We start from the raw sequence: 17,353 nt of genomic DNA, 5'->3' as shown, positions 1-17,353 counted from the left end.
CCTGCTTCTCCTTCTCCCACTCCCCCTGCTTGTGTTCCTTTTCTCGCTGTGTCTCTCTCTGTCAAATAAATAAATAAAATCTTTATAAAAAAAAAACTGAATGAATGGATAAAGAAAATGTGGTCCATCCACACAGCAGAATATTATTCAGCCTTAAAAAGGAAGGAAGTGCTGACTCTTTGCTACCACTTGGATGAACCTTGAGGACGTGATGCTGAGTGACATAAGCCGGACAGAAGGACAAATCTTTTTTTTTTTTTTTTAAAGATTTTATTTATTTATTTGACAGAGGGAGACACAGCGAGAGAGGGAACACAAGCAGGGGGAGTGGGAGAGGGAGAAGCAGGCTCCCCGCAGAGCAGGGAGTCCGATGCGGGGCTCGATCCCAGGACCCTGAGACCACGACCTGAGCCGAAGGCAGACGCCCAAGGACTGAGCCACCCAGGCGCCCCCAGAAGGACAAATCTTGTATGATTGCACTCCCATGAGATACTCAAGAGTAGTGAGACTCATGGAGACAGAGAGTGGCAGGGTGGGGGCCAGGGGCTGACGGAGGGGGACAGTTAGAAATGGTTAAGAGGGTGACTTTTATGGGAATCTTTCCCACAATTAAAAATCATTTAAAAATTCCAAAATCAGTCATCAAATACTCAAACAACCCAGCCATGTATAAAGTGAAATGGAATGCTCCTTCCAACCACGTCTTGCCCCTTGGTGGTACCTCGTGGCCCAGCCCCTCTTGTCACGTTTCTCTGTGAATGGATTTGGGGTCCAAGAGTATTGGACTAGCACCCCCCCATTCCATCAGTCACTTGCCACATGTCCTTGAGTCGGGGATGTCACCTCTCAGGCTGACTCTCCTCGCCTGTAACAAGGGAGTCATCCAGAGCCTCCCACATTGGCCGTTGGATGTAGAGAGTGGTTTCTGGAGCATGGGTACCTCGCGGCTAATGATCTGATACAAACTGAAGGCTGCGACTTGTTACTGTTGCTTTGGCCACTGGTGCATGTCTACACCACCATGTCTTCTTCAGAAGCCTTTTGCTCTTGGAGTTGCTTTCCCCACTGGGGTGCAGTTTGTAATTACTGGTTGCTCTGAACTCCAGGGGAGAGCGGGGCTCCCCTTCAGCTGGCTTGGTTGGGTCTTGAGGAGGGTTGGGTTGGGTTGGGTCTTGAGGAGACTACGGGACCACTACCCTGTTTGCCTGAGAAATTCCCCACCTCCTGGACCGGGCTGGGAGGGGTCTCATCTCATGACAGGCTCAGTCTCATCACTGCCATAGAGCACCTGCCTCTTAGCATTTCTCAGTGTCAACGGGAACGCTCATCCTTGGCGAGGAACCGAATACAAGTTGAGGCAGCCAGATGTGGACCTGGGCAATGAGGGGAAAGGCTTTTCAGGAACCCAGACCTCACGGGGTGTCGAAGGCTCCTCAGACTCTGGTTTTTACAATTTTCATGGACTATTTTGCTTTGTGTGGATGCTTTCAGGGGCTTAGCCCTCTCCTCTCAAATTGGAAGAAAATACGGAGTCAGTTCCAGGCAGACTTAGGGAAAAACCATTGGGTTTGGGGAACATAAATATTACAGGAGCTTAGACGTGGTAGGAGCCCTGGTGTTGTCCAACCATAGACACAGGTGTGCAAAGATCAGGCTCCTCAGTTGCATGTTGGCAGGTAAGGAACTTTACCACCAATTTGGGAAGTATCATGGCTGGACTCCCTGCATGCTACCCTCTTCGTCATGTCCTAGAGCATAAGCTGTACCAGCAAAGAAGACAGAAAAGTCAGTGGGAGCCATGGGGGTCCTCCAAAGACTTTCTGAACTTGATGTTTCCCCAAGCTGTCTGAAGATTTTAGTTGTAAAGAAAGAGGTTGAGAAAAACTTAATTTTCAAATAGCTTTCATTATTAATACTATTACATTAATATAATTAACTTAATTGTGATATGTGTAGTTGAGTGTATTGAGAAATGCCAAGACCAGAGCGCCGTCTACTGTGGCAGAGTCTATAAAAATAGCGATTCGCTAGATAAGTAAAACATAAATATTTATTTTAGAAAATTGCAAGCAATTTATTGTTTTTTATTAAAGTATACTTGGCACATAATGTTACATTAGAAAAATCATAAACAATTTAAAGGGCTGTTTAAATCTATGGAAACACGTGTTTTAACACATATTCAGATAGGTTTTTGTTGTCAGGTAATTTTTATGGTTTTAAAACAGGATGTCTATTTCGATAACACTTTGTTAACACTTTGTTAACCAATTATTGGTCAAGAAATTTATTGTAGATAGTTTGAATTGAATAAATCTGCCTTTCTTCTAAAAAATATGGTTTGTAATGTGGGGTTTTCTCTATTTTCAATATGCCTTTTTCCCCCATTGAGCAAAGAGATTAGGAACATTTTCGTTGCCATGGTAAAGTTTCTGTTATGTAAACGCAGTGTTAGTTTTTCTTTAATGAACAAATTTAATGTAATTACATCTCCAGTTACGAAAATATTCTTTTGTCTCCCTCCTTCATGATAATTCTGTTTTAGGAATAGCTACTTCCTCACAAAAGTGTTTTCTTGCTTGTTTGCCAAATTAAGATTGTTCAGGAAAATAATTTAATTTTTTAAGGAGGGAAATTATGCAGGTTTTCAGAACTGTGCCATGTTCATATTTTGAAGTAGAGCACTTTCATTTATTTTTTAAGTATTTTTATCAACTAACTGTGTTTTAATACTTTGAAACATCTTTATAAATGTCCATGCTTGTGGGGAAAAAATAAGTTCTGGTTACTTCAGACAGTAGTAATTTATATGCAGGGGGATTCTAAATGGCTATTAACAAAGTTACATTTTCTAACATTTTGAACTAGGTTGAAAGGCCTAACCATATCTAATGCAGTCACATTTTGGAGGTACAGTTAATGACGTAATGTCACATTGAGCTAACCAAACCCATTCTGTGATTCAGAAATTAATACTCTGTAGATATTAATAATTATTAAAGGGCTTTGATATCCTATTGGGTTTAATTGCAATTAAAAAAAAAGAAAAGGTCTATACTTGAACTAAACATCTCAGCAAAATGCACAGAAAATTGGAATGGATTTTTCCAAAGGAAGACACATATGTACAATGGATCTTTATTGTGGCAACATCCTGGTGTGCAGGAGATATCATCTTAAGCCCAGACATTTTCTGTCTTCATTTCTGTCTCCGCAAAGCTAATGGCCCCCATGTCTTTCCGGAGAGCAAGGCTGAAGTCTCCTTGACCACTCTCTCTCTCTCTCTGTCTGACACCTCATATCCAGTTAATTACCTGGTTGTATTAATTGCATCTCAAATCAGTCCTGATGTTCTGTCCCGCCTGCCCCCTCCTAGACTGGGTACCAGCATCTCTGTGACGTCATGGCCACTGGGCTCACTTTGCCTCTAAACTCTGCCAGATCCATCTGCCACAGAACAGCAGAATGACAGAGAAGGCACATCATCCCCTGATTAAATTCTGCACTGTCTGCCCGTCATGTCCTGGGTGGGCTGACAGTGCTACCCATTTCTGATCCCTGCTCTTCCTTGAGACTTTTCTCCAACGCACAGTGAGAGTCTTGCATGGAAAAACAAACAAAAACCAAAACAACGGTGTGCCACCATAGGAATGCTGTGCATTCGGCCATTCCCAGAAGCAGCACAAGAAAAAGAATGGGATAGGGATAGGGAAACCTATCATCTGAGTGGTTCTCTGCATAGTGGCTTTATATATATTTTCCTTCTGTACATTCAGAATAAAAGTAAAAAGACAACAAAATAGTTTATTTGAAAAAAAATGAATTTTGATCTTCGTGTACAGTAAAGGCAGGGTGGACCAAAGTAATGCTCGAAATAGCTGGATTTTGGGTGAAACTTTACTTAAGACTCACACGGAGCCTGGATTTTGCTTCATTTAATCTCTCTGTCAACCGTATCCCTCTGGGCTCCCATAAGTACATTTTCCATTCCCGGTATTTTCAACCTTCGATCGTAAAACAAAAATTCATTTTTCACATGGTTGGTGAGCTGAGCAATGTGTCTTTAAATTACTTACATAAATTCTGACCACTCATTGCTAATGAAGCATGTTCTTAAAATAAGTTCAGCATGGCCTCTGAGCCTCTGCCATCAAAAGCCTTTGCAGATCCTCATTAACGCAACTGAACTTCCCATCCAAAGCTCTTGGACTTTGTATTATTTTTCTGCTTCTGTGTAACAAATGAGTGTAAAACTTAGCAGCTCAAAGCAACAAGGGTTTCTTATCTCAGAGTGTCTGGGTCAGGAATCCAGCACAATGTAGCTGGTGCATTGCGATTGAGGTGCCGGCCAGGGTGGTGGTCTCATCTGAAGGCTCCGTTCCGAAGCTCACTCAGGTGGTTGTGGGCAGGATTCTGTTCCTTGTAGGTAGTCAGCGTGAGGGCTGCAGGCCTCCCTCAGTTCCTTGTCATGGGGAGGAGGGGGTCTCTCCTACATAGAATCTCACTCCATTAAAATCCACCAGGAGGAGGAGTCTGCTAGCCAGATGGAAGTCACAGTGTTTTGCAACCTGAGCACAGATGTCACGTGCTGTCCATTTTCCACATTCTGTTCATGAGAACCAGGTTGTGAGGTCCAGCCATTCCCAAGGGGAGGGGATTATACAAGATGGGAATACCCGAAGAGTGTCACTGGGGCCAGCATGTAGTCAGCTGCCACATTTTGCTTGAAACTCTGTTGCTGTCCTTATAGTTTACACAAAGTTATAATAATAGCGCCATGATGACTACCACTAGCAACCACTGGCCCCTAGTGATGAGCCCCTTATGTGTTCATAGTGCTAAGTGTGTAATTTTATCTTCTCCATGATGCTTACAAGGTATTGTTTTGATTATCCCCATTTTGCACGAGGAAGTACCAATAGAGAGGCTGAGGCATGGCCCCAGGTTTCTCCGCCAGGAGGTGGGGGGCCGGGATTGAAACCTCACATCACCTGCCAAAGCCACGGTTGTCACTCCAGTGGTCACTGGAGTGGGCACCATGCTCATGTGGATTCCCTCCTTTGACCAGCTGGAGGCGTGTGGGGTCATTCTGCAGCTCGTGCAACCATGAAACCCTCCCGAGGCTGTCACAGTGTCGGTTATCCGGTTTTTTGCCCCATAAGTGTGTTGAATTGGAATGGATTTGGTTGAACTGTCAGTGAATTGCTTGTAGTTGTAAAGGTGTAGATGGATTAACTTCCTCCTAACAAGGGCTGTTTGTCTAGCGCTTCATTATTTTGGAGACTTTTTCTTTTCATTGTGGGGTGGCAGGGGGATGTTCTTCCTGCCCTACTCCCCAGCTTTATTGAGGTATAACTGACAAAATTGTGTACAACTGAAATGGAAACGTGATTTCATATACATGTAGATTGTGAAATGATTATCACAAATCAGTTAATTAACATACTCATCAACTCACCTATTATTCACCATTTTTTGGCGTGTGGTGAGAATGTTTACGATCTACTGTTGAAGGCCGTAGCAAGTACACAGCACAGTATTATTAATTGTGGTCTCCATGCTGTCCACAGGGTCCGCGGAACGTGGTCATCGTAAAACTGAACACGTGTCCCCTTGGACCAACCTCCCCCCGTGTCTCTGCCCCAAGCGAGTGTGTTCCGTTCTGCGTCTGTGAGTTCGACCTCTTTTCTTTTTTCAAGATTCCACATTTCTTTTCATACTGCATTTGTCTCTCTGTGTCTGACATCATAGCCCCCCGGTTCATCACTGTTGTAACAAATGGCACTATTTTCTTCTTTTTACGACTGAGTAATATTCCATTGTCTGTATAGAGACCGCGTCTTCTTTATCCATCTGTTGGCAGATGCTTGGCTAGCTCCTGAGCCTTGGCTGCCGTGAACCATGCAGAGAACACGGGAGTGCAGGGGTCCCTGAGATCCCAGTTTTGTGGAAACCCTTTATTTCCACCATGTGCACTGACTCCCCACGGCAGAGACAGGATCGGAGGGAATGGTGGATGAGCCTGAGGCACAGACAGCTGGTGCTTTGTGCCCAAGACCTCGTGGCTGGTGACCTGAGCAGGGACAAAACCCCTGACTCGTAATTCTCCACACATTCCCCTACTTCCTGACAAGCAGGGAGAAAAAGCCAGCAAAGAGAGAACTGAGGGCAGCGTTAGGGATGAGCGAGTTGCTGCAGTTAGAACCACGGGTCCCTGCGTGGTTGTCTTTAGAGGACGGGAGGAGTGGGGAGCAGAGTTTGCTTTTCCGAGAAGGGAGGATGCTTGAGAGCGAGAGAGATGCAAGAGCGGGGAGCGGAAGTAGGTCTGGACAGAGAGGAAGGTGTTGCTTCGGGTCATTGACACATGAGGGTAAGGATCCTGTGATTTGGGTTCCCAAAGGCAGCGGACAAGATGAGTGTTGGGAAATGGGTCTCCCCTGGTGAACAGGGAAGGTGGTACATGGACACACACCAGTGACGGACAGGAGGCAGGTAAAGCCAGGGAAGGAGGTATGCTCAGGGCCTGACTTTCTCTTTGAAGACCCTTCCCGAGATTGGTGCCCACGTGCGTGGGAGTTGAAAGGCTTCTGTAAGTGTTGGGGGCCTGTCCTGGCCGAGGAACATCATCTGTCAGCATTGAAGACGTGCTTGTGGGTGCAAGGGAGAAATTCACGGTCACTCGGATGGGTGGCAGTTTCCGAATTCTTCCGTAGACGCCAAGCAGCTTGCGTGGGACAGCCGAGAGGGTGAGTGGAAGGTGCAGGATGCAGAGATGTTGCAGATGACTTTACAGATGCCGGGAAGGGTGGCAGGCAGATAGGAACTCGGAGGCTCTCTGTGGGGGGCAGTTTTGCTTGTGGGGTGCAGCTTAGCATCGTCCAGTGACCAGCAAGCCCCACAGCGAGGACTTCTGCCATTTCGAGTGCCGGTCATGCCAAGGCTGGGAAACCCTGTTAAGGACAGCAATAAGCTAAGAACCAATCATCGTTTCTTTACATAACAAATCATTAATAGTAGAAAAATACAATTAAAATAATAAGGGTGATGAGCGCCTGCTCCCGGTATTTCTTCGGGAAAGAACTAGGCAAAGCACGTAGAGTACCTGCATGCACTCAGAAAGCTGGGGTTTTGAAGTAGGAAGTTGTATTTATTTATTTTCTATATGAAGCGAAGTGTGAAAAGACTAAGGAGTTGGAAGCACGTGACCGCAGGATTGTGGCTGTCAGCTTCTCTGGGTGTGAACGCCCCCCGTGGCGTCCTTGCGGGGACGGGAGGTTAGTGAGCATGCTCTTTTATATGTCGCTGGTATTAGTTACGGCTTCACAAGGCGTTCAATCCACTTAGGGACCCCTGCCGTGCCAACCCTCCGCATTCCGTGGGCATCGCTAACGGGGGTCTTTAGTCATCCTCAAAGCTCTCCTGTGTGTCACTCCTCATGCTGACAGATGGATGCTAATTTTGGAATCCTTCTATTACCCATAAATCCTTCCAACCATCTAAAACACAGGGTACCGTCCTCATTAATCTCCTCTTTGGTGGAGTTGGAGCAAGGCGTTGTTAATGGAGCAGAGACAACGTCGACGCTTTGTCTCACACGGCTGTCATGGGTCCTTGTTTCCCCAGCCACTGCCCTCGTGGGGTCCCCAGTGTGGTTAGGAAAGAGAGCATCTTTCCAGCCTCGTATCCACACAAGTTGTCAGTCATTGGTTGCTCATTTGCTCCGTCGCAGAGACCGCCTGACATCAGAGGCTATGTTCAGAGAGGAGAGAGTACAGAGAACACGGCTGCAGAACGTGGCCGGACACTGTATGGCCTTATGTCCTGCATGCCTCCCTGCTGTCCCCATGGTCCAGGGGGCCAGGCCTCTCCCTGGCCGGGCAGCCTGGTAAATGGCATCCCCACCATAGCCCCCGCCTCAGCTCTGGCTCTGAACGGACAGGAACACGGGCTTGGGACTGAGAACCACTCGGACGGGGAGCAGAGTGGGGAGGGAGGCAGATGCCAGATGAAGTGGGAAGCCGACGTCCACCCATAGAGCTGAGAATGTGATTCCAAGGAGGTCAGGCTTTTGGTTCCAGTGGGACAGGGACACTGACCCCCACCGCCTGTCCAAGAGAGGGCTAGACAAGGATGGAAGATGGCAGAGCAGGAGTGGGGTTAGCCGAAGACAGGAAGGGAGTCCCTCCCTGTCTGTGGATGCAGAAGCCAGCAGGAAGATTGAACTTAGCATCCCAGGACCCAGAAAGGGCCAGAAAGCAGAAACTCTAGGTTGTTCTGAAGATGGGGTCAGGAGTGAGGGTGGAAACCTGAGGATGGTTTGCACATCTGTGTGGAAGAGATTGGATTTCTAGGTCCCCCTCCGAAGGCTACAGACCTGGCAGGTCCCCCTTGTCAGCCAGCCCCGGGAGGGAAAAGGCTGGGTCATTGGAGAATGTGCATCAGGGAGGCTCTGAGCTCGGGGCATCAGGCCCAGCTGGGACACAGGGAAACGAAGGGTTGGATTGAGGCAGAGTCATTAATGTCCGTGTTGGGAAGGGAGGGCAGCCAAGTCCTCACCCCACTGCAGTCCCAGAATGCGGCCCGCCAGAGGGACCTGGCCCCAAACAGGAGATTGAGGGGTGCTCCGTGGAGACACAGGTCAGGAGAAGAGGCTCCCAGGTCCTGACAGTTCATCCTACCCACACACACGCAGGCCTTCCATCCGGCTTCCCGTGTCCTACCCTTCAAGGGGAGCAGACCACCAGGAACCCCGGGTATCTGCGAGCAAAGTCTCTAACACGACACAGCCCAAAACATGAACACCAGCACATGGCAGGGACTGTTCTGTGTTGTAGGACGGAGCAGTGAACAGACACACAGCATACAGTACACCTGTTTCGTGTTCTGCGTGAATTGGTTTCCCTTGATACTGTAACAAACTACCACCATCCTGGAGGTTTAAAACCACGCTAATTCATTTATGCTAACGTTCTGCAGGTAGGAAGTCTGGAGTGAGTCTTACGGGATTGAAATGAGGGTGTCAGCGGGCTCCTTCGGGACTTTCGGCTTTAGTGGCTTCTAGAAGGCCCCTGCACTCCTGGGCTCTTGGCCCCGCATTACGTCACCTTTTACGTCGCTTTGCTCACCACGGACCCCTCCTTTGGTCCTGTCACCTACCGAATGCCCCACTGCCTCCCATTTGTGAGGACACTTACGAGTGTGTTGGGCCTAACTGGATGGTCCAGGCTCATCTTCCTATTGCAAGATCTGGAATGCCATGTGCAGAGGCCCCTCCGTCTGGAACGTCACGTGCTCACCGCTTGCAGGGATAAGGGTGTGGATGTCACCCAGTGTGAGTGTGTGTTGTGATGATGCTGTGGGTTCCCTACGTTGGGTGCATTTGCTCTAAGCGATTATCCAGCACCTGGGCCTGCAGCCTCAGCCATTGAACCTGGTGCTCCTTGAGTTTGGAAATATGTACCCGTGTTACCCTTAGAAAAAAAAAAAAAAGAAAGATAATTTTAGAAAAGAGACGAGTCTGGAGTGCCTGTCCATCCAGGGCTCAAATAGAGAACTTTTAGCGAATTATGGAGCTGGCCCCCCAGGAAGAGATGGCCCGTGATCTTGTTTGCATTTTTCCAAACAGAGCGTATGTTTTTGCATTGGGAAGAAATGGGAGGTCATTGCCGTCCTTGGAGGAAGAAATGCTTGTTTTGGAAATAAGAGCATCACTTTCCTTGCCCAGCGATGCGCCAGCATGTGTTTGGAGCACATATTGTGTGGGGCGGACGGGTTGGGGGAAGGTCCCACAAAAGGAGAGGGTGCGCGGCATGCTGGTGTCCTTCACGTCCGTCTGTGTGCTTGGCCTTTGCAGGAAGATGAGGATCCGTGTCCTACTGCTGCTGTTCCTGTTTGAGGTCCACAGCCACGCAGCCTCAAGGCCCAACTTCGTCCTGCTGATGGCCGACGACCTTGGCATCGGAGATCCTGGCTGCTATGGGAACGAGACGCTCAGGTGCGGGGACGGGCTTGCTGCGTGAAGAGCTGGGCAGCAGGGACATGAGCTCACGCACACAGAGCGCAGAACGCCTACACGTGTCAGAGCCCTTCCGGGCGCACAGGTTCACGTGGGGCTTTACGGAGATGCACACGGATACGGGCGTTAGGAAGGCGGGTGGGACGCGATCTGTTCGCAGAAGGTAAACCCAGAGGGACCGCTAGACAGATCTGCATAAGGACTCTTTCTTACTCAGAGATACTGTACTGCTTTCCACCCGTCCTCCTTTTCTCCTTTCCACTGCTTCCCCTCTCTTAGGCAAGTTTGTCTGTTGGGTACTGGCTCGCCCCATGGCCCCCGTCCCTGCTGGCCACCTCCATGCCTTCTTGCTGGCACCATGAGCAGCCAGCCTGGCCGGGTCAGGTAGCACAGGACAGATGCCAGGTTGGAAGCCTGCACAAATTCTCAAGTTCCAGGGGTCATTGCAATGGGGGGAGAAGCACAAGGGGAACTGGAGTCCGGGACAGAGGAGGGCGTTCCGTGTCTCACCCGTCTGCACAACACCACGGTCACGACAGACGTATTTGAAGGGCCCCTTGATTTAAAAAGGAAAGTCGGTCCTTGTCTCATAGGGTATTGGCATCAATACTGCATTTTCTCTTTATAATCATGGGGACACAATGTCATAAACTGCTTCTGAGCCTCATCTTACCCACGATCAGTACAAACCGAATGGCGCAAGCCGGGGGCAGAGATCATTAGCTTTTACTAGAATTTCCTTATAAGATCTATGAATAATAATAGCATGTAGCAGGGGGACAGACGCGCCGGTGAGTGCTGTGGACGCCGATTGACTGTCACGGCCTCACGCCGGCTCCTCATCTTGTTTTCAGCACCACACTGCAGCTTGGGAGAGTGTTGCATTGCTATGTGTCAGGCCAAACAGAAAGCGGGCATCTGTTGTTCTTTGGAGGAGAACGCGGCGTGCATGTGTGTGTCCGTCCCGAGCTGAAGCTTTGCATCAGATTCTGCTTGTCGTGTTTGGAATGTGTGCTCACCTACACTTGTTAGACCTTGAAACACACGGGCAAGGATGAGATTTCAATTGGCCACATACGTTTTCCGCCCCACCTTTGGCCTCATTCTGTAAAATGTGTAGATCTTACTTTTGGACGCTTCTCATACCTCTGTTGCTACTAATTTAGTTCCTCTTATCAGAGTCGTGATCATTTCTTAAGTTTTGTTTATCATTTTTTTCACTCTATTATTTTATTAATATTTATTTTTATTTAAAATCAGTTAACATATAGTGTATTATTAGCCTCAGGAGTAGTATTTTTTTTTAAGATTTTATTTATTTATTTATTTGACACAGAGAGAGAGTACAAGCTGGGGGAGTGGCAGACAGAGGGAATCAGAGAAACAGACTCCCCGTTGAGCAAGGAGCCCAGTACAGGGCTCAATCCCAGGACCCTGGGATCATGTCCTGAGCCAAGGCAGACACTTAACTGACTGAGCCACCCAGGCGCCCCTCAGCGGTAGTATTAGTGACTCATCAGTTGCATACAACACCCGGTGCTCATCACATCACGTGCCCTCCTTAATGCCCGTCTCCCTTGTACCCCATCCCTCCCCCGACCTCTCCTCCAGCAACCCACAGTTTGTCTTTCCTACAGTTAAGAGTCTATTATGGTTTGTCTCCCTCTCTGATTTCATCTTATTTTATTTTTCCTTTCCTTCCCCTATGTTCATCTGTTTTGTTTCTTAAATTCCACAGTGGAATATTACTCAGCCATCAAAAAGAATGAAATCTTGCCATTTGCAATGACATGGATAGAACTAGAGACTATTATGCTAAGTGAAATCAGTCAGAGAAAGACAAATATGATTTTTAATACTATATGTATTCCTGAATTTCACTGAGATAATAGATAACCTTTCCTACTCAGGTGTTGTAATCAAAATATTTACAGTCACATTTTAACATGCCATTTCTACCAGATCTCGAAAGAAAAAAAAAAGTGTACACAATCACAGTGAAGAATTCATGTCACAACGTACCCCACATCTGTCTTGTTCCATATTGGATTCCAGTTCTTTATGAATTTCATTTTTCATTTTATATTTTGTCAGCTCACACCCCAAAGTAGTCAGATGTTTCAGTGGGCCAATCTAGGCACGAGGAGGTTTAAGTCAGGTACACAGATTTGGTCTTCTAAGCCTTCTAGATCTTGTGATGGAAGGCAGAAGCACCGTGGAAATGTGGAGTGTGAAATGCATACACTAAATTCATGGATGGGAGAGCAGGTGGACATGAGCAATGGAATGAAATGACCTTCACCTTCAAGCTGTGCATTAGCAAGGGCTAGTCTGTGTGGGTGCTGGAGCAGGGCCTGCAGGCCATGATGAACAGGATGCGTGCTCCAGCCTCTGGGCCTCTGTGTAGGAGGGAGCAGTTAGCTGTGCTTTCCCTTTATAGTGAGGAGCTGCTGTGATAGGATCTGTGTCCCACCCATGGACCAGGTCCCCTTACGGGACAAGGTTGGTGGTAGGAGGCCCGTGAGAATCCCATCTCTGCCAGGATCTGGAGGATGGAAGGTAGCCAGGCTGGCAGACAGGCAGGGGCTGCGTTCCCAGTGGAAGATGTGGGATGAGAGCTCAGCGTGGTCCCAGAACTGGAAGAGGTTCATTTCTGAATGCCTAGCAAGTGTGGCTTGACACCCCGACAGGATCGGCCAGTCCATTCCCAGAGCAGAGGCACCAGAATGCATCACCCATCCTTCTGGTAGTTTCCCTGGATGATTGAGAGGTGACCCACTATAAAATGCACAGTGGAAACTGCATGTTTCAAGGTCATCATGAATGACATGAGTCTTCTGTTCTAGGACGCCCAATATTGACCGGTTGGCTGAAGGAGGAGTGAAGCTCACTCACCACCTGGCAGCTTCACCCCTGTGCACACCAAGTAGGGCAGCGTTCATGACAGGCCGGTACCCCATCCGATCAGGTAACCTCTGGGCTCCATAGCCATGGCTGTTGTCCTCTTGGGGGCGTCCCCGACCTCCTCTTTCAATAGGTCTTTTGTCCCGGCTTCAGGAATGGCATCTGAGTCCCTCGTGGGGGTGTTTATCTTCTCGGCCTCTTCTGGAGGACTTCCCACCAGTGAGATTACCTTTGCCAAGCTTCTCAAGAATCAAGGCTATTCAACAGCTCTGATAGGTATGTGCAGCTGAGGAGGGGGAGTCGAGGGCCTGGGCAGGGCGAGAGGGAGAGGGCATGATAACTGTCTTCTTAAGGATGACATCACTGATAACAGTTTGCACAACTTCACATGGGGAAGAAATGATTTTGATTCTAAATTAAAATGCAGTGCACCTGTCTGGGCTATTTGAAAATAAAGATATATGTCGTTTTGTGTGTGTGTGTGTGTGTGTGTGTGTATGGATGGATGGATAGATAGTTAAATAGATGAGATTGATAGATAATGATGGATGGATAGATGGATGGACTGACGGATGTATGGATATATGGAAAGGTAGATGACATAGGTGATAGAGGCAGGAATGGATACATCAGTAGATGAAATGGATAATGGATGGATGATGGATGGATGGATCATGGGTGATTGGATGGATGGATGGTGGATGGATGGATGCTTGATGGATGGATTAATGGATGATGGTTAAATGGATGGATGGATGGATGATGGGTAAATGGATGGAGGGATGGATGATAGTTTGATGATGGTTAAATGGATGGATGGATGGATGAAAAATGAATGGATGAACAATAAGTGGATGGATGGATGATGGATGCGTGGATGGATGATGGGTGTGTGATGGGTGGATGGATGGATGGATGAATGGATGGTGGTTAAATGGATGGATGGATGGATGATGGATGGTGGATGGATGAATAATAAGTGGGTGGATGGATGATGGTTGGATGAATGGATGAATAATAAGTGGATGGATGGATGATGGATGGATGGATGGATGATGGATGGATGATGGGCGTGTGATGGGTAGATGGATGGATGGAGAGATGGATTGTGGGTGGGTGGATGAATGGATGATGGTTAAATGTAAGGATGGATGATGGGTGGATGGGTGGATGAATGGACAATGGTAAATGGATGGATGGATGATGGTTGGGTGGATGAATAATGAATGGATGAATAATAAGTGGATGGATGGATGGATGATGGATGCATGGATGGATGATGGGTGTGTGATGGGTGGATGGATAGATGATAGATGGATGGATGGATGATGGGCAGTTGGATAAATGGATAATGGATGGATGGATAGATGAAACACAGAGATGAGACAGATTAATAGATTGATAAATAGATAATTGTGAGTAGCCATACAGCATAGAAAACTACATATACACACTAAGCTATTGAACATTTTCATTTTATATATTAATACTAAAATTGTGTCAGACTTTGTCTCAGTTGACATTCTCATTGATTTTATTCAGTTGATAGGAATGATCCATTCTCCCTTTTTACTTGATAAACATAGGTCTATGCCGGTCATCAGATGACTCCTAAAATCTCTCAAAGAAGCAAAATGACCATTCTCTGTCCTCCCACCTCTTGTCATAAAACCCTCATCATGTTTTTCTTTTGTTAGGCACTCACTAATTTAGTGGTGTAATTAACATTTTATAAGAAATGTTCATAGATGTTTAAAATAATTGCTGAGTTATGAGTGTGATTTCCTCATGCTTCAGGGGTAGTTTTTTGAGAAAGGATTCATTTTCACTTTTAATATTCAAGGGACAAAACCAAGTTGATTCTACGACTTTAATTTTAAGGAAATGTCTTTTAAAAACACTTGTGTTTTTCTGTGTATTTTTGTCACCTGCCTATTAATTATGTCAGGTGTTTGCCTTTTGTTTTATTTTGTTATTTTCAGCACTAAGTTATTGTTTTCTGGTAGAGTGAGTAGTTAATACCCTGTTGTTTGTGGAAAAGGAAGTGAAACACTGTGGAGTTCTACAGAATAGGAGTTTGGCTAATAAATGTGCAGAGCGATCCCGCTTTTCTGTGTGTGGGGATCAGAAGCTCACATTCAGGTAGGGGTGCTCGTTGGGTCTAAACATATCATCCATTTGTCTTCTCAGGCAAGTGGCACCTTGGGACAAACTGTCACAACAAGACAGACTTTTGTCACCACCCCTTGAGCCACGGCTTCGACTATTTCCATGGGATCCCCATGACCAACTTGAGGGACTGCAAGCCCGGAGAAGGCAGCGTCTTCAGTGGGGGCATCAGGGTGCTGGTCTTCATCCCCCTTCAGATCATTGCGATCACGCTCCTCACCTTGGCAGTGCTCAAGTTCCTTGGGCTGGCCCATGTGCCCCCCGGGATCTTCGTCTGCCTTCTCTGCCTGGCCGCCATGATACTCGGCCTTCTGGTGTGCTTCCTGCATTACTTCCGGCCCCTAAACTGCTTCCTGATGAGGAACCATGAGATCACCCAGCAGCCCATATCCTACGACAACCTCACGCAGAGGCTGACGGCGGACGCGGTCCAGTTCATACAACGGTTGGTATCGCCTTTTATCCGGGTGCTGCCTGTTGCCACATGGTGCTTGGTGATTTCCATGGAGGCTGGAGAAACAGGGTGGTCCTTCTAGCCACGTTTCCCCTTCCCAGCTGCGGAGATTTCTCCAGCCAGGCTCCCGGGAGGAGGGGTGTGCACAGTGGAATGGCACGTGCAAGGAAGTGTGATGGAGTGGGCTCTCATCCGAGGGGCTCTGCCAGGTTTCCCAGGTTTTCCTGTGCTTCTGAAGCCAGGCCAGAAAGTGTCCCCCAGATGATCAAAGGGGCTTCAGGTGTCACCACGGTCATTACTCTTAAAGTGTGCATTGGGTGAGTATAGGTGTGGTTCTTGTGACAGAAACCACATAGGGAAGTCCAAACAGTCTATGTAAATTTCTGAGCAGAACAAGTGTATGAGGAGCCTGGGTGGAGCGAAGGATCTCGTTTAGGTCGGTTAGGACCCCTTGGGTGCACAGTGTTGAGGGTTGCAGTGAGCAAAGGGAATAACTATCCACAGAGGGGTCGATGGCAGTCCTGAGTAGAGACTATCTCAAGAACACCTGCTATCAAAACCAGACAAAACCATGTTGTTCCATTTGGAACTTCAGAGAAAGGTGGAAATACCATGTGAAAATCAGACACCTGGTCTGTGTGGTCAGTTGCCGGGCACATGCCGAGAACACGATTTTCTCAGGCACCAAAGACTGGAGACACCCGTGGGTCCAAGCTACAATGGCAGGAGGAAAGACGTAATGCGGTTCTGGACAGAAGGAGGAGGATTTTAAGCTGGTGGTCATGCTCCTGAGCATCTGTGGTCATCATGGGCACATGGAGGTACCGTTGAGTTAGTGGTGCCTACGTAAGCCTAACTCTTGGCCTACACAGCCAGAGTAGCCACTGCTCAGGCTTTGTGTTAGCAGAACCCAGAGGTGGTGAGTACTGAGGATTGCCAGTCTTACCTCTCCGAGATTCCGACTGTGGAGTGCTGAGAGAAGGCTTCATGCGCCCAGAGAGGGTCTAAACCCCACGTCTCCTAGGACACTCGGAGAAGTAACTGGAGCATGGTTGGGTTTTTGCAAAAGTCACGCCTGTAGATTTTTCCACAAGGGGATGCTGCCTTGTGATCGGGTGCAAAATCTAAGAACTTTATGAGGTATATGTTTTATATCGTCATCTAGTAAGATATACAGAGATGGTTAATAGAAACAAGGTTCTCTTCGTTTTTTTCCAGCAGAGTGATCACTTCTAATACTTTCCATCTTATTGCACTGCGTTTTATTTTTAAAAAATCTCTCTGGCTGGGACAGTAAATCAGTGTCATCACTCAAGAGTGGGGCACAGTCCACGTGGATGACGAAGCTCTTACCTCGTGGGTTAACCTCACTGCGTTTTATAAGCAAGCGAACAGCCATTCCAAGATAGGATGGCGCCCTGCAGGATTGCAGACCTGTCCGTCGAAGCTCAAAACCCAGCAGTGTGCTGTTTGCCAAATTTGCTAAAAGAGCTGAACGCTCACCTATTGGCCTGCATCTACCAGCAATCTCTCAGAAACATATGAGAGGAGATGAACAATACGGGGCCCCCTGCAAAAATCACAGGGTTCAGGAATCATCCTCGGCGTCCAGATGATTTCCTTCTCTCAAACATGCGGTATTTTGACAGAAATGATTGAATCTGTAGAGAATATGAATATTCAGATGATTGCAAGGCATTTTAATGGGTTCCTCAGCATGTGCCTTTGGGAGGGGACCAAAAGCAATTTGATCGTAAGGGCCTTGAAGCCTGTGTAGTTGATCTTGATGATGTGGAGTTTCTGCAGTTTTG

The 17,353-nt window shown here is 47.4% G+C and overlaps 1 protein-coding gene across 4 annotated transcripts in view; it reads left to right on the top strand.

Moving 5' to 3' along the window:
- The window catches only part of STS (steroid sulfatase), a 137,391-nt gene that overhangs the window by 52,667 nt on the left and 67,371 nt on the right, over positions 1–17,353 (top strand). For 3 of the 4 annotated variants that reach the window (XM_081809216.1, XM_081809217.1, XM_081809215.1), the window contains 4 exons: positions 9,854–9,994; positions 12,862–12,983; positions 13,073–13,195; positions 15,110–15,533. In XM_081809216.1, coding sequence (XP_081665342.1) covers positions 9,858–9,994; positions 12,862–12,983; positions 13,073–13,195; positions 15,110–15,533 — 806 coding nt within the window. In that variant the 5' untranslated portion in view covers positions 9,854–9,857. Of the gene's footprint in view, positions 1–5,264; positions 5,671–9,853; positions 9,995–12,861; positions 12,984–13,072; positions 13,196–15,109; positions 15,534–17,353 lie in introns of those variants that run through there. The other variant, XM_081809214.1, reaches the window with a different exon arrangement.

The sequence above is a fragment of the Leptonychotes weddellii genome, chromosome X (genome assembly GCF_054177405.1).
Source record: "Leptonychotes weddellii isolate Sample4059 chromosome X, ASM5417740v2, whole genome shotgun sequence".
NCBI classification, from domain to species: domain Eukaryota; kingdom Metazoa; phylum Chordata; class Mammalia; order Carnivora; family Phocidae; genus Leptonychotes; species Leptonychotes weddellii.
This window is presented reverse-complemented; position numbering and strand designations above follow the sequence as displayed.